This window comes from Tachyglossus aculeatus, chromosome 9 (genome assembly GCF_015852505.1).
Source record: "Tachyglossus aculeatus isolate mTacAcu1 chromosome 9, mTacAcu1.pri, whole genome shotgun sequence".
NCBI lineage: Eukaryota > Metazoa > Chordata > Mammalia > Monotremata > Tachyglossidae > Tachyglossus > Tachyglossus aculeatus.
In genome coordinates, this window is record NC_052074.1 from 51,687,759 (window position 1) to 51,703,667 (window position 15,909).

At 39.9% G+C, this 15,909-nt stretch overlaps 1 protein-coding gene across 1 annotated transcript in view; it reads right to left on the bottom strand.

The window, feature by feature from the left end:
* Positions 1 to 1,180: 1,180 nt before the first annotated feature.
* Positions 1,181 to 15,909, bottom strand: part of TTC21B (tetratricopeptide repeat domain 21B) — a 43,612-nt gene continuing 28,883 nt past the window's right edge. The window contains exons 22-28 of the mRNA XM_038751117.1: positions 15,425 to 15,575; positions 15,083 to 15,244; positions 11,883 to 12,078; positions 9,261 to 9,485; positions 5,060 to 5,180; positions 1,924 to 1,991; positions 1,181 to 1,791 (exon numbers count right to left, since the gene is read on the bottom strand). Of these exons, the coding sequence (XP_038607045.1) occupies positions 1,714 to 1,791; positions 1,924 to 1,991; positions 5,060 to 5,180; positions 9,261 to 9,485; positions 11,883 to 12,078; positions 15,083 to 15,244; positions 15,425 to 15,575 (1,001 nt within the window). The 3' untranslated portion in view covers positions 1,181 to 1,713. The remainder of the gene's footprint in view (positions 1,792 to 1,923; positions 1,992 to 5,059; positions 5,181 to 9,260; positions 9,486 to 11,882; positions 12,079 to 15,082; positions 15,245 to 15,424; positions 15,576 to 15,909) is intronic.

Genomic DNA, 15,909 nt, shown 5'->3' on the forward strand with positions numbered 1-15,909 from the left:
TCAGGCACTCATCTTTTTTCCCCCCCCATTAAAAATATGCTGGTCAGTCAACAGGTCAGAGTCCACCTGCAAAGGTATAACAAGAGGAGTTCTTCAGGGATGAGACTTGAGCCTAACATTTTCATGATCCAGAACAGAAAACAAACTTATTAACATTTGTGGCTGGCACTAAGAGAGTGGGGTGGAGAGAGAGTGGAGGAGGAACAATACTTGCACAGGGAATGGGTCTACCAACTCTGCTCGATAAATATCAAATGAATACTTGGAGGGTAGGATTAAAATATAAAAATAACTGGCAAGGTAAAGAAATTCTCAGAATCAAAATAAAATGAAGTTCAATAGGGATAATCAGGAATACATGGTGGGGGAGGAGAGAAACCAGTCAACCCCATCTTTTACTTGTACTGCATGCAAACACAGCCACCTTCGATGATCTAAAATAGCTCTAACAGTTTGATCACACCACTTCACTTCCCTGAAAAGCTGACCTGTTCTTATTACAGTAGTAAGGTGAACCAACAACTAGTTGGATCCAGACCAGACTCATTGGGTTCAATGTGTTAGAACCAGGCTAGTAGGTCCTTAAAAATGGACCCCCTTGACTGATAGCAGTTATCCATTATTACTTAAGAATCTGGAAATACTATTACACTGTACTGACGAATGGATCCATGGCTTTAAGAGTTAGTGAAAACGAATGGAGGAGGTAGTGGAGTTTGCATTACCAGCGTTGGAAAACAGTCGGTTTCCACTCCCTTGCCCACACGCAAAAATCAGTAACTACAAAATAAGTTAGAGGAATGTGTGCTAAGACAAAATGGAAACAAAATCTTGTACAAATATCTTCATTAAAACATCTCACAAGCTATTTACAATGTCATCTAGATTTATGAGAAGCAGCGTGGCTCAGTGGAAAGAGCACGGGCTTCGGAGTCGGGGGTCATGGGTTCAAATCCCGGCTCCGCCAATTGTCAGCTGTGTGACTTTGGGCAAGTCACTTAACTTCTCTGGGCCTCAGTTACCTCATCTGTAAAATGGGAATTAAGACTGTGAGCCCCACGTGTGACAACCTGATCACCTTGTAACCTCCCCAGCGTTAGAACAGTGCTTTGCACATAGTAAGCGCTTAATAAATGCCATTATTATTATATATAAAATATGATGGAATATTTTCAGTAAACCCATTTGAAAAACAGAGATATTATACTCTAGCAGTACATCAATCAATGGTATTTATTGAGTGCTTACTGGGTGCAGAGCAATGTACTAAGCGCTTGGGAGAGTACAATATAACAAAGTTGGTAGACATGGTCCCTGCCCACAATGAGCTTACACTCTAGAGCTTACAGTCTAATATATACCATTGTGTAATTTACTAGGTTTTTATTACAAAATATTTTCCTTTATACGGTATGACTATTTCTTAAAGGTGCAACAGTTTAGAATTTTTGTAACAATTTCAAAGTTGTCTCTAAGTACAGAGATTCCCTAAAACAAGCCACTTTGCTTTAAGCTTTCCTTCTAATTCTTAACACCAAATATATGCCAGTATTTTTCTTCAACTACAACAGCAGCCCCTGCTGGAAGATATCAATTTTGAAAATGGCTTTTCTCTTACAGAATATGTTCATACTGACTCTAATAGAGGAAAGCATCTTTAGAGCTCAATGCCCTTTTCGTCTCTTGAACACAGAAAACCCAAATATAAAAAGTTCAAGTTCTTAAAGATGCACGGGCTTTATCAAGTATATCCTTTCGGATTTTTGGATAACTTGGATGTGCTTCCAGAATCTGTCAAATAGAAAAAAAAAATAGCAGTTGAAAATACGTAACAATTAGAGCTAAATGAATACTTTGGGTACTTAGGAGTTATTCAATTTTTTAAAAAAGGCAATCAAGTTCATTCTCGTATTAAAGATTTACCTTGTGACATATATCAATTGCATCAACATATCTTTTCCCTTTCAAGTAGTTAAATGCCAGCTTGTACCCTGTAAAAAAATGGTGATAGTGATATAAAGCACAATTATAATAGACACATTATTCACAGATCTTTTCCACTGTAATCATTCCCCCTTCCTTGGTCTATTTCAATCTTCTAAGAAGCAGCTCCATAACAAATGTTGGCTATGGCATATGATTAATCAGCATGCTTTAAATTGGCAATACTAAGTTAATTTGTTAATTCTGACTTTTCACACTAGTGCAGGCTTTGATCTAAAGCTTTAGAAATACTAAGAGTCATGCAATAGTTAGCTTTTAGGCACATTCACAGGTCAGAACAACGAGATTGGGTGCAATCCAGAGCAACATTTTTCTTACCTGAAAAAAATATATTGCAGCAACACTAGTTCTTAAACAACATATTTAACTAAGGAACAGCAGTGTGCTTTTGTATTAATACTGTCCAACACCACCAATGGAAAAAGAAGTCAGAACACAATCAACTGTATTTTCCTTTTAAATTCACTAAGGTAGGAGAAAACCACTATCATTAAATGAGTTACAACCTAAAAACAGCCATTTCTACACTTGTTTTGATAGATTTTCTCCAATCCTGTAATTCAGTCATGGTTTACTACTATTCATTCTTTTTTCAGATGATTTCTCACCTTTCGGCAAGACGTCAACCTCTGCTGTAGGTTGGGCTTTGATGATGACTACTTGGCTGTTCTTTCAATTTTACACGCATTATGATATTAAGCCAATTTTAAATACCTGTCTTCTTTATATTTAAGACTGTTTTAGTGTGAAAATGATGCAAGGATTATCCAAAACAAAGCACAGTAAAAATAGGGCATCCAAAATTGTGAAATGCCAATGGTAGACACTCACATTTTGCAAGTAATATACTTTTAACTCCCTATTGCTCGTGAAAGTTGGTCCTATTTCTATTGCTATTGTATTTCTTTACTCAGATATTTCTCTGAACCTTCACGGTAGTTTTTCTCTTCTCCCGGCTTTAGCAGGGTGTATTTACTGAGCCCTTATTACTGAACCCCTAGAATGTGCAGATCACTGTACTACACACTTGGAAAGTACACCAGAAAAGACTTGCTCCCTCCACTGAGGCACATTACAATCTACTGGGGGAGGCTAGCAGTCATAAATTATTTGTATATGGGGGAGCAGGATGAACAAATCAAACAGGGTTATAACATTTAGTAGCATTAATATGCCAGGATGAAATATCTGAATAATTGAATAGTAATTGGACACTCTCAGACACAAGTGCTGAGGCTGGATGCAAGTATATGTAAATGTTAAAGCATAGTTGTTGGGTTGACAACTTGGGGTGTTTGGAACTGATTTTGCAAGGCTTTTTGGACAAAGTGGGATTTTGGAGGGTTTAGAAGATTGGAGAGGGGCGGGTTGGTGGATCTGAGGTCAGAGGGAGTCAGGAGAGCATTAAGGGGCAAGGTAACAGCACAAGCAGAAGTATCTGTGGTGGAGAGTCAAGAATGAATTATCATTAATATTATCAGCAGATACATTTGAGCAGCAGAGGTCTGAGTAGAGGAGCAGGGAGAAATGTCAACTGGGCAAAGACCAAAGAGACACTCACAAGAGATGTCGATTGGATGAGGACCCAAGAGAGGTGCGCAGAACCACAATGCGAGCCCCAGGAAAGTCCACTACCAAGTGAACTCTGGTTGGCCACAAGAGCTCCAGCACTTGCGTATCCTGGTGGGGTGTGAGTGCAATGGCTCAAGAACAGATGACCCCAAAATGGATGCAGGGAGAACAAGAATGGAAAGGGTAAAGGGGGAGAGTTACGTTTATTAAAGGGAGGAGTTGGGATGTACCTTGTAGGGACAGAAGGGGTTATTAAGTTATAAAAGGCAATGCCCTCATTGAGATGAAGGTCTTTCTGCTTCAGCACTGCTGGGATGGTGGTCCCTGGCAAGAGGGGCCAGAGGGATGTGTAATAAAGAGGGCCACTGTGAAAAACAGTCCTGGTTGGAGTCTCCTTGAAGACAATCTATCCACCATGGGGCAGGAACAGAAATCTTGCATGACAGAATAGCAAGTTGTTGACCAGCAGGGGAATAGAGCCAACTGGAAGATGGAGAGCCTCGAAGCTATTGGTAAGGAGTTTCTGCTTGCTAATGTAAGTCACTTAACTATCCTTTACATTTTGAATTATTTTAGACATTAAAATTGCCATAAGTTGTGACCCAGGACTTGAAGGAAGTTTATACTGGACCTCTTCAGTAGGCAAGAAAGAAATCCAAATATAAAAATGCAGCACTTATGCCATACTTTAGTCTACTGACTTTCATAATCAGTCTATGGCAGATAAATGATGTCAAGAAGGACTGGGGAAATTCTTATCCATCAAGAAAAAAATAATACTACTGTTCCAAGGAAAGCTTCAAGTTTAACAAGTTGATTGATGATATATGTGTATGTATGTGTGTGTGTGTGTGTGTGTGTGTATATAATGTGTATGCATACATATACACACATAAATAAAAATCCATATATATATATATATATATATATACATATATAATGTAGAAATTTACAAAGAGACATAAAAAAACAAAAACAAAAACAAAAACAATGAAAAAAAACCCCACAAAAACTTTAGGGCTAGTATTAGGCCAAAAATCTGAATGGAATGACACTGACTTAAATCAGAGCTGCAAGGATTTCTATTATGAATGTGGAGAAAACTACACTGCAAAATCTACAAGAGGTTGGTCCTCTTAAATGGAATAATTTTGTTTGTATTTTAAGTGAAGTCACATGAATTACAAACCCCCCCCCCAACACACACACAAAAAAAACCTTTAGAAATAGTGAATGATGAAGGTTCCAAAGTTGAACCTGGTGGAAATTATCCCTCTGAAGCCAGAAATATATAAGAGTTTTGTCAAATATTTTTCTCTTGGCAGGAAGGCTCTCTATTTAGGCAGCTGTTCAGAGCCTCTTGTGGATTTTACTCTGGAGACACCTGGCAAATAACATGTTCCTTCTCTGATGTAATAATTACCTATAAATACAATCCAATGTTAAATTTTCACAGAACATAATGCCCATCGGTTAAACCTACCAACGGCTGGATTTGTTTGATTGCCATATTTCCATGCCATCTCATAATTTACTGCAGCATCCTTATAAGCTTGCTCCTTTTCCATTATGTATCCCATATATTCATAGGCTTTGCAGCAAGACTGATGAAAAATAAAAAATGGCTGAATATAGACAGAGCTGAAAATACTCAATTTTATCCAGAAAGTTTAGCCAAGTAACAAGCAAATAGGACAAAGAAGCAACAAGACATGATGTTAATAACACTGCAGAATTAGCATTTTCACAGGAATCAATGGTATTCATTGAGCATTTATTGTGTGCAGGGCACTGTACTAAGCGCTTGGGAAAGTACAAAACAACAGAGTTGGTAGATGAGGCCTTTTCCCACATGGAGCTTACAGTCTAGGGGAAAATATCACAAAACCCTAGGATACTTTTACTCAGCATAAGCAACTACGCAAAAAGACAGTTTTTCCTGATATTAAGTTAGGCACTTTGGGAAGAGTGTGATAATAATAATAATAATAGTATTTGTTAAGCACTTACTATGTGCCAAGCACTGTTCTAAGTGCTGAAAGCAAGGCATTAAATAACACCTAGTGTGAGGAGTCTTACCTCTTCAGACCAAGGGCCTAATTTGTTACAAAACTCCAAAGCAATCACTCAAAAAATTGGTTTCAGATAATAATAATAATAATAATAATAATAATAATAATAATTATGGCATTTGCTGTTAAGCGCTTACTGTGTGCCAGGCGCCGTACTAAGCGCTGGGATGGATACAAGCAAATTGGGTTGGATACAGTCCCTGCCCCACGTGGTGCTCAGAGTCTCAATCTCCATTTTACAGGTGAGGTAACTGAAGCACAGAGAAGTAAAGAGACTTACTCAAGGCAACACAGCAGGCAAGTGGCAAAGCCGGGATTAGAATCCAAGACCTTCTGACTCCCAAGCCCATGCTTTATTTATTATGCCAGCTACACTTCACACACAATACCCAGAATACACAGAACTACCATAGCTTATCTACCTTATTCTTCTCATCTCTCGACCATTCATTTTCAGTCTCCTTCACAGCCTCCTCCTCTGCCTCCCACCCCCTAACTGTGGGTGTCCCTCAAGGTTCAGTTCTGGGTCTCCTTCTGTTCTCCCTTGGAGAACTCATCTGCTCCCATGGCTTCTTCTACCACCTCTAGGCGGATGATACCTTAATCTGCATCATCTCCAGCCCTTATCTCTCTCCCTTTCTGCAGTGTCACATTTCTTCTTGCCTTCAAGTCATGGATCTCCTCCTGTCACCTCAAGCTTTACACGTTCAAAACAGAACTCCTTATATTTCCACTCAAACCCTGTCCTCTGCCTCACTTTCCCATCACTGTAGACAGCACCACTATCCTTCCTGTCTCACAAGCTCGTAACCTTGGTATTATCCTTGACTCCTCTCTCCCATTCAACCCACATATTCAATCCATCATTCAATCCTGTCTGTTCCACCTTTGCAACATCACTAAAATACACCCTTCCCTCTCCATCCAGACTGTAACCATGCTAATACACTCATCCTATTCCGCCTGGATCAGCCTCCTGGCTCACCTCCCAGGCTCCTGTCTCTCCCCACTTCAGTCCATATTTCACTCTGCTGTTTGAATCATTTGTCTGCAAAAAAGTTCAGGGCATGTTACCCTGCTCCTCAAAATACTCCAGCAGTTGCCCATCCTCCTCCACATCAAATACTCCTCACTTTAAAATGCTTTAAAGCACTCGACCACCTTGCCCCCTCCTACCTCACCTCACTACTTCTACAACCCAGCTCACCCACTTCACTCCTCCAGTGCTAACCTTCTCTCTGTGCCTCAATCTCGCCAACGACCTCTCACTCACGTTCTGTCTCTGGCCTGGAAAAACCTCCCTCCTCAAATCCGACAGACAATTATTTTCTCCCCTTCAAAGTCTTACTGAAGGCACATCTCCAAGAGGCCTTCCCAGACTAAGCCCCCTCTTTCCTCTTCTCCCATTCCCTTCTGCGTCACCCAGACTTGCTCCCTTTGTTCTTCCCCTTCTCCAAGCCCCTCAGCACTTATATCCTATCCAGAACTTATTTCTACTAATGTCTGTCTCCCCCTCTAGACTGTAAGCTCATTGTGGGCAGGGAATGCGTCTGTTTATTGTTGTATTGTACTCTCCCAAGTGCGTAGTAGTGTTCTGCACACATTAAGTGCTCAATAAATTTGCCTGAATGAATACCTTCAGTTTCATGCCTAAGTGGAAATTTCCCAATTTCCAGTAAGTGTGACCAAAACCTATGAAATCCCACCAATATACCCCAATGTTCCAAGTTCCTGACAATGTCCACTGTTGGGTAGGGACTGTCTCTATATGTTGCCAACTTGTACTCCCCAAGCGCTTAGTACAGTGCTCTGCACACAGTAAGCGCTCAATAAATACGATTGATTGATTGATTGACACTCCTTAGCTAGGTTCTCCTTTTTTGTAGTCAGGGAGAGGAATGGTAGGCCATTATTTCTACTTTTCCAGAACTTCATTAAACTTAACTTAGAGTCCACTTTCCCAAATTTTAAAATGATAGTGAGATATTCCATCATCATGGTAAAGTGGGTTATTGAAATGTGACTGTAAAAAGGGACTAGTCCTATGACAGTAAACAAACTACTTAATAAAATTCTGACCCAAGTCGAGGAATAAAAAACCTGTAGACAAACGGTGTTCAAAGTATTGCCGAAGTGCCTGAAATTATGCTCCAAAGCTTCCTTCAAGATTTTCTGCCTGCGCTCTCGCAGCTGCTCTATTTTACCTTAATTAAATACTGATGTCTATTCAGCTCGGCTAAAACAAGCTCTTTTTAATAACTAAGAAAGATGCATTTAAAATGAGGAATTCCAATAAATAAGCCAAATTAAAACCCGGAAATACTACATGTAAAACGTTTCACACGGCATGTTTTACTACATGGGAATAGTAAGCAGCTGCAGTAATTTTAGTGTTCTTTCCCTTAAGTAGAGCTGCAATTGATATTTTTCAGCAATTTTCATTAACTCTGAGATAGGTTGGATAATGAGATGCAGACACTTGACATTCCACAAACATCTTCAGTAACTACTTTATCCCCACAGCTGAAACTAGAAAATGCATAAATTAGTTCCTAAATGAAAATACTACACTGCACCTGTAGTTGCATTTCTTTTTTACTCTCAAAGGTAAATGACTAAATCTCTAATTTTCCAGCAGCACGGTCTAGTGGATAGAATACGGGCTGAGGAGTCAGAAGGACCTGGGATCTAATCCTAGCTCTGCCACTTGTCTGTTCTGTGACCTTAGGCAAGTCACTTAACTTCCCTCTGATTGTTACCTCAGCTGTAAAATGGGGATTAAGACTGTGAGCCCCGTGTGGGATAATAATAATGATAATGGTATTTGTTAAACGCTTACTATGTGCAAAGCACTGTTCTAAGCGCTGGGGAGGTTACAAGGTGATCAGGTTGCCCCATGGGGGGCTCACAGTTTTCATCCCCATTTTACAGATGAGGTAACTGAGGCACAGAGAAGTTAAGTGACTTGCCCAAAGTCACACAGCTGACAGTTGGAGGAGCCAGGATTTGAACCCATGACCTTTGACTCCAAAGCCCGTGCTCTTTTATCCAACCTGATCAGCCGGTATCTGCCCCAGCTTGGCACATTGTAAGCACTAACAAATAGCATCATTATTTATTATTATTATTATTCCTGTTTGTGAGAAGGACCTTTAGAAACAAAACAAGGACATGTAACCGAAAGAAAACTCAACCAAAACCTTGAAAGGAATCATAAATTTTTCCAGGCAACTCTAACGTACAACTTCTTATGAAAGGGTCTGTCATGGACCCCCAACTGTTTTTCAACATTTTTTCCAGCTCTAGGCAGGTTCTGAGGTGCCGAGGAACAATGTAAACAGTACTGTTCTGGGATATCCACCAATGAAGTGCATTAGAGCAGAGGCTATAAGTATATCCATAAATTTATGCACATATCCATACATTATTTATTTATAGTACTGTCTGTCTCCCCCTCTAGACTGTAAGCTCACTGTGGGCAGGGCATATGTCTAACAATTCTGTTGCACTGGTACTGTCCCAAGTGTTTAGTACAATGCTCTGTACACAGTAAGCGCTCAATGAATTAATTCCACTGACTAACTTTAGTAGACAAGAGAAATGATCACTTACCCTATTATGACGTAGACACCTTTTTAATAGTTCACCTGCCATGTCATATTTTGCAGATTGAATATAAATGTCAGCAAGAAGCAACCAACTCTTTTCAAATTCCTCCGCATCGATAGGATTCCAGTTCATTTTTGAAATGCGCTTCAACTGGTTTCTGGCTCTTGGAGTCTGCTTCAAGATCATGAATGCTGTGGCCATTCCCAAAAGTGCGGGGATGTGATCCTTCTGAAATGAACATTTCATATGTAGATTCAGGATTAGAAAATTTGATTTTCTAAGCAGGAAAGGGAGAACCTCAGACAAAACATAGCAAAAAAGCCTCCCGTGCTACAGAATACTAGAGTGAACAAACAAGAAGTTCATTCAATTGTATTTATTAAACGCTTACTGTGTGCAGAAGACTGTACTTTCTGGCTCCATCACTAACGTTTGAGTGTTGCAATCTGTTAATATTAAATATCATTGTAAATGCCCTCATATACATAACCCTGCGCTAGGAACTATTCAAAGCAACTAAAATACCAGACATTCTAAGAGTTACGGTTGTAACAAACAGATTATAATAACACTAGGCATGTGGTTATAAGCTTTCTGAGTCCCCCAAACCTGTTCAACTTTCCCTTTACAAAGCTGTCCTTCCTCTGGGGGCCATCTTCAGAATATCACGCACCCCAGGGCAAGAATCATAAGTGCTGCCAATCTCGCCATGTGACACACGACCCAACATTTTCAAGACAGTGGCCAACACGGACTTAGAGCTGCTTCTGGGCAGGGGGCCTGGGGTCACCCACAGTGGCCCAAAGGGGAGCCCAGGGTTAAATGGGAAGAGGATTAGGTGTGATGCAGGTAGCAGAAGCACAGATCGAGTCACAGAGGGTCTGGGTGGGAGGATGTAAAGCTGGAATAGCTGGCTACCTTAAGAACTGGAGGGAGTTTGTGTGCAGAAAGAGAAGGGGCTAGTAGGCTGCAGGTGATAAGTAAGCATAGCACCCAAAGTGGCTACTTTCCAGGGACGAGGCCAGTGGATTCCACTCTGCAGTTTGTCCAGCACAAGATGTCATCCTCTACGTCCCCCAGACTCCTGGATCCTCTATGCCATCCTCCAACCCTCCTTCCCTTGAGGAGGGAGAACTGAGCCCAGATCCCTGGCCAACCACCCACCCACTCACGCATCATTCCCCAGAGGGGAGAGCCAAGACCAGATCCTTCAGGTCCGGTCCCTGAATTAAGTGGCTCCCTGAGGCTTAAAAAACAATCCCCAAACCTTGTTAGATTATTTCTTGCAGAAGGAGTAAATGTTGTAAAGGACTGTTGAGGTGTTGACAGAGTAGAGTGGGAAGCAGGGACCTTGCATATGCGTGGCAGCCATCTCTATTAGGTCTCCATGTAAGGGTGCCACCTTTGAAGTGCCAAGGGGTGCCATCTTGGGAGGGGAAACTACTGCTAGTACCAAAGTTCAACACTGTTGGGCTGAAAAACATTATTAGATGGAACAGATGTTTCCCTTCACCATGAGTTTACCATCTCCTGTGTGGCTCCTAACTGACCCAGGACTACAGCCTCAGGCTTACCCTGCCAACACTCTACCTTAAGGCAAACCATAGGAAAGTCCAACAGGCTAACAGGCTAAAGTGGAGTTGGGGAAGAACACAGGCTTCTTCATTCATGGTCAGGAGGATGGGAGGAAGGAGGCAGTTGTGCCAAATACCGATTTGGTTTACACAGACAAATCTCCACTAACCGTGGGGGTGGGGGCACAAGAGTGCTTCACTTTTGGGTTATCCAAATTGATTTAGGCCGACGAAATGATTTTCAGAACCCCCATTTTTCTCAAAAGACCCAGATGAGTCTATTATAGTAGAACTAAATTATGGGCTAGGAGCCTGAAGTGAGGAATGTTACTTGTTAAGGAGTCAACTCAGCTACTGGAGAGAATCTGGCTCATTAAATAAGATCCAATCAGAGAACGAGTCCTACTGCCATTTTTGGGTGAGAAAATAATTTCAGGATTACGGTAGTACATACATCCAAAATAAACCAAGAAAATCAAATGTTCAAGCTTATTTAGCCAGCTCTTACTGACTTTTGTGTGCTAGAGCTGTCCACTAGATGGGAAGGGAGACAGAGCTGAAGCAGCAGTGATTATTGGGAACTCTGGATGGCAATGGGGGATAAAGGCCATGTGCTGGTCTAGTTAATGCACCTATATGGAAGAGGGAAGTTGGAGTAGTATATTGTGGTGCTTCCTGGGAAAGCCTAGGCAGCAACGGTAGCCAAGAACAAAGCGAGGTAGTGGCAGGTGGGAGACTTGATGTGTCACTGACATGTCTGAGAGATGGCTGGAAATCTGAGGTGGAGGACTAAAATTTACTTTCCAAATGAACAGGAAATAGATTGGGGTGGTGGCAGTGGTCTTAGTGGTGGCAGGTTCATTTTCTAAAACTTGTATTCAGATCAATGTCAACGCGATATTAACACTGTCTCTTTAAAGATGTGGTACAGCTTTATATATTTTTCACAAATGACCAAACAATTTTGGCTGACTTCAAAAATATTTCTAGTTTGCTTTATAAAGAAAATCTTCAAAAGCACAAGTTAATGAAATGAAAGAAAGCCACTAACCTCAGAGGTTGCTATTTCAGTAAAGGTGTTTAAGGCTCGCTCAACATTAGACTTTTGTTTGGTTGCCATTAGACAATAATTTTCCATTATGCGAAGCTGGACGTGTCCTTGAATGGTCTGAGGTTTCAATTCCTTAAGGAGTTTTTCTGCTGTTCTCACTGCTAACTGCACTGATTCCTGCTTTTCTGAAGAATTACTAGATGCAACCCCCCCAACAAAAACCACAAATTTAATTCCTTTTATTAAATATGGTTGAATAATAATAACGATGATAGTATACCACAAATTTAATTCCTTTTATTAAATATGGTTGAATAATAATAATAATAATGATGGTATTTGTTAAGTGCTTACTATGTGCAAAGCACTGTTCTAAGCACTGGGGAGGTTACAAGGTGATCAGGTTGTCCCACGGGGGGCTCACAGTTTTAATCCCCATTTGACAGATGAGGGAACTGAGGCACAGAGAAGTTAAGTGACTTGCCCAAAGTCACACATCAGACAGTTGGTGGAGCCGGAATTTGAACCCATGACCTCTGACTCCTTAGCCCGTGCTCTTTCCACTGAGCCACGCTGCTTCTATGAGGTTGATGTGGGGCCCCCAAATGCTACCTGGTTTTTATATTACAATAATCATTTGAAAGAGTACTTTTTAAATATGCAAATCTTTATTTCTATATAAAGCTATATTAAAGATGATCAGACTTGCTCTTAAATCAGTTTTTTTAAACTAAAACCAACCCTGAAGCCATGTGAGATCTGATATGCTTAAATTAACAGTTCAATTTAAACTTCTCCCATTCTGTGGAAATGTTACATTAATTTCACATCTTGAGCTGTTAGATGATATCTTCAGTCAGAAGACAGGTAAAGGTAAAAATTTTAGTAAAAGGATTTTAAATGACCAGTGACATGAAGTCAATCAGTTGTATTGAGCGTCTACTGAGTACAAAGTACTGCACTAACAGCAGTTACAAAGCACTTGGGGGAAAGAACTGCAGCAGTAAGGCATGTTACTTGTTACCTTCAAATACAAAAGAAGAAACTAAAATTTGCAAATACAACAGGACAAAAGAACAAAGGTATACTATAAACAGGTGTGGCAATCACCATCCCTAAACTGAAGTAGCACTGTAAACTTCAGATACACTAAACAAGCATTGATCATGAGAAAGTCTGGAAACATCAAGGAGAACAATATTTCAAATACCCACAATCAATTATCAGTGTACTGAATGCTTATCTATGCAGAGCACTCTAGTAGCCATAGGAAGAGAAGAACACAGTAGAGTTGATAGGTGACTCTTTAGCAATATTTACAAAAGCAAACCTCAAGTTTTAAAACTCAGGTAGGATAAAACAAATGCTAAGTGAGGACAATGAATGCCCCTTTTACAAAATAAACAGCCATGATATGGTTCATGATTGCTAAGCACTATCAAACAAAGGCATGGTAGGTTTCGTCTAAAAAAACCCTCAAAAAATTAAGCACTCCAGAGATTATTTTGGAGATAACCAAAAGGAAGCACATTATATTACGAGAATCAAAAAATGTCTTTATTTCCGTAAGGCTAAACAGGGCTAAACTATTTTGACATAACAGAGAAACTACATTTCCATTATATGGCTATTTCAGTGATTATCCTAAATGGTTCTGACCTCTAAAATATTTAAGACCAACAGTTAGTTTATTCAGCTTAATGTGTACAAGGAAATCGAAAGAGTTCTTTGAAATTAGAACAGCCTAGTAGTTGTTTCCTGGTATACTGAGAACATCAGTTCAGATGTTCTGTTTTACTGTAAATCGACATCTTTCCTAACCAAAGTTTCTTTGAATTATGAAAAATGATCTTTTCCCAGAAATTTCCTCCAGTGGGTTTGAACGGTAGTATGTGCAGCTCTCATATTAGATTTTATGATCTTGGCTCAAATTGGGCTTCCGTTTTATTACAAGACCAAAGGACTGGACATGTTTAGTACACTCAATTCTGCTGGAACATGTTTCTGCTATGTATTCCGGATGCTACTTTCCTGCCGAGTTTTGAACATTTTTCCAATAATGCACATTTGTCTGAATACAGCACAATTTGGTGGGAGAAGAAACAGTTGCACACACTCAAAATGAGGATTATAACACAAGTTTTCCTTAGCATGGGACTGTGCCAGAATGCAATCCATTGTTATCAGAGAACTGGGTAGATTAGCAAAAAGGTGGAATAGATAACTAATTGGTCAATTTTCTCCCAAATGCTGGCTAAATTAATGTCCAAAAGGTTGTCAGTGGTAAAACGACCACTAACAATATTGAATTAAAAACGTGGTACAAGTTTTCATGGCAGGGACCATGTCTTCTCACTCTATTGTACTGTACTCTCCCAAGTGCTCAGTTCAGTGCTCTGCACAAAGCAAGTGCTCAAATACCGCTGACTTGATTAATTCAATCTTTGGTGACAGTGAGTCGCTTTCCATCTTATTTCAATGCTGTTATTTTAAGCTTATTCAATTTCCTGGAAGAGATCATAAAAGTTTTTCTATTCTGCGATCATTTGTATAAATTGTATTCCCATTCATACACAGAATGAGCTTGGCTTAGCTGAAAGAGCACGGGCTTGGGAGTCAGAAGTCATGGTTCTAATCCCACCTCTGCCACTTGTCAGCTGTGTGACTTTGGGCAAGTCACTTAAGTTCTCTGTGCCTCAGTTACCTCATCCGTAAAATGGGAATTTAAACTGTGAGCCCCATGTGGGACAACCTGATTACCTTGAATCTCCCCCAGAGCTTAGAACAATGCTTGCCACATAGTAAGCACTTAACAAATATCATTATTATTATTATTTATTATTAAGCACTTAGTACAGTGCTCTGCACACAGTAAGCACTCAATATGACTGAATCAATTATTACAGTTATTAATGCCATGCACTAATAGTTTATTGACAAGAAAATACTTTCTAGGCTGCTGTTAATTGTGTAAGTTTTACAGAGTCAGGTCATCCGGATACTACAGTTTGCCCTGTCCTTTCTCTAGACTGAAGGCCAGTTTTCTAAATCAGGAAATACTTTCACCAGTGATCTAAAATTCAAATCAATCTTTGCTGGTGTTTCAGACAGACAACAAAGTCCAACTAGTCTAACACTCTGCTCTCTCTAAAGCTATACCTTCCCCTGAAAAAGGACATGATGATTCTATAATTACTCACCCCAGGTCCCCATCCAGATTTTCAAAGACCTCACCCCCAATCGTTTCATTGTCCGGGTTCAAACAGATTTCTATCATGTTATAAATGGCATTTTGGCCCCAGTCACTGTCTTTCCTGGCTTTATTAAAATGGCGAAGAGCATCATTAGGTTCTCCAGTATACCTTTTGGATTTAAAAACAATTTCAAAAAAGTTAGTGAATTGAATGAACTTTAAAATTAACTTCTGTATCATGATTCTGGGATGATCATAAATATCTGATAACATACCCATATTACCACACAAAAAATGGAACTGTAATAAAAAAGTTTCTAAAACACACGCTTTACCCAATTAAACTTACCAAAGATACAGTCCTTTACAGTAGTGAAATCCTGGCTCCAGTTTTGCTCTAGAAGAGTGTTTCTCAGCCATTGCAAGAAATCTTGGAACTTCTTCAAGTTTTCCAGCTCTTCTTAACAGATCAATTAAGCGAGAGAGTATTGTATAATTATCTAAGAACATAAGGGACTATTCAGGAGTTGAACAGAATTAGATCTTATGTACTAACAGGTTTAATAGTCCAGTTTAACCTCACACAACCTATTTGGAATTCACAGTGGGAAGAAGTTTGATTTGGCTAGTGAGCACTCTTTGCTTCTCTTAAGATAACCCCAGGGGCTAGATAGCATGACTGAAGTTTCACTCCCTTCTTTCAGGGATCAGCCCCTCCTTTTTCAGTAATTAACTCTACCTTGCCACTTGCAAATTGCTTTTTAAAGAGTCAAATACCTGGGGAGGCTAATAATAAAAATGTCTCCCTCTATTGGGTCTCTATCTTAACGGAAT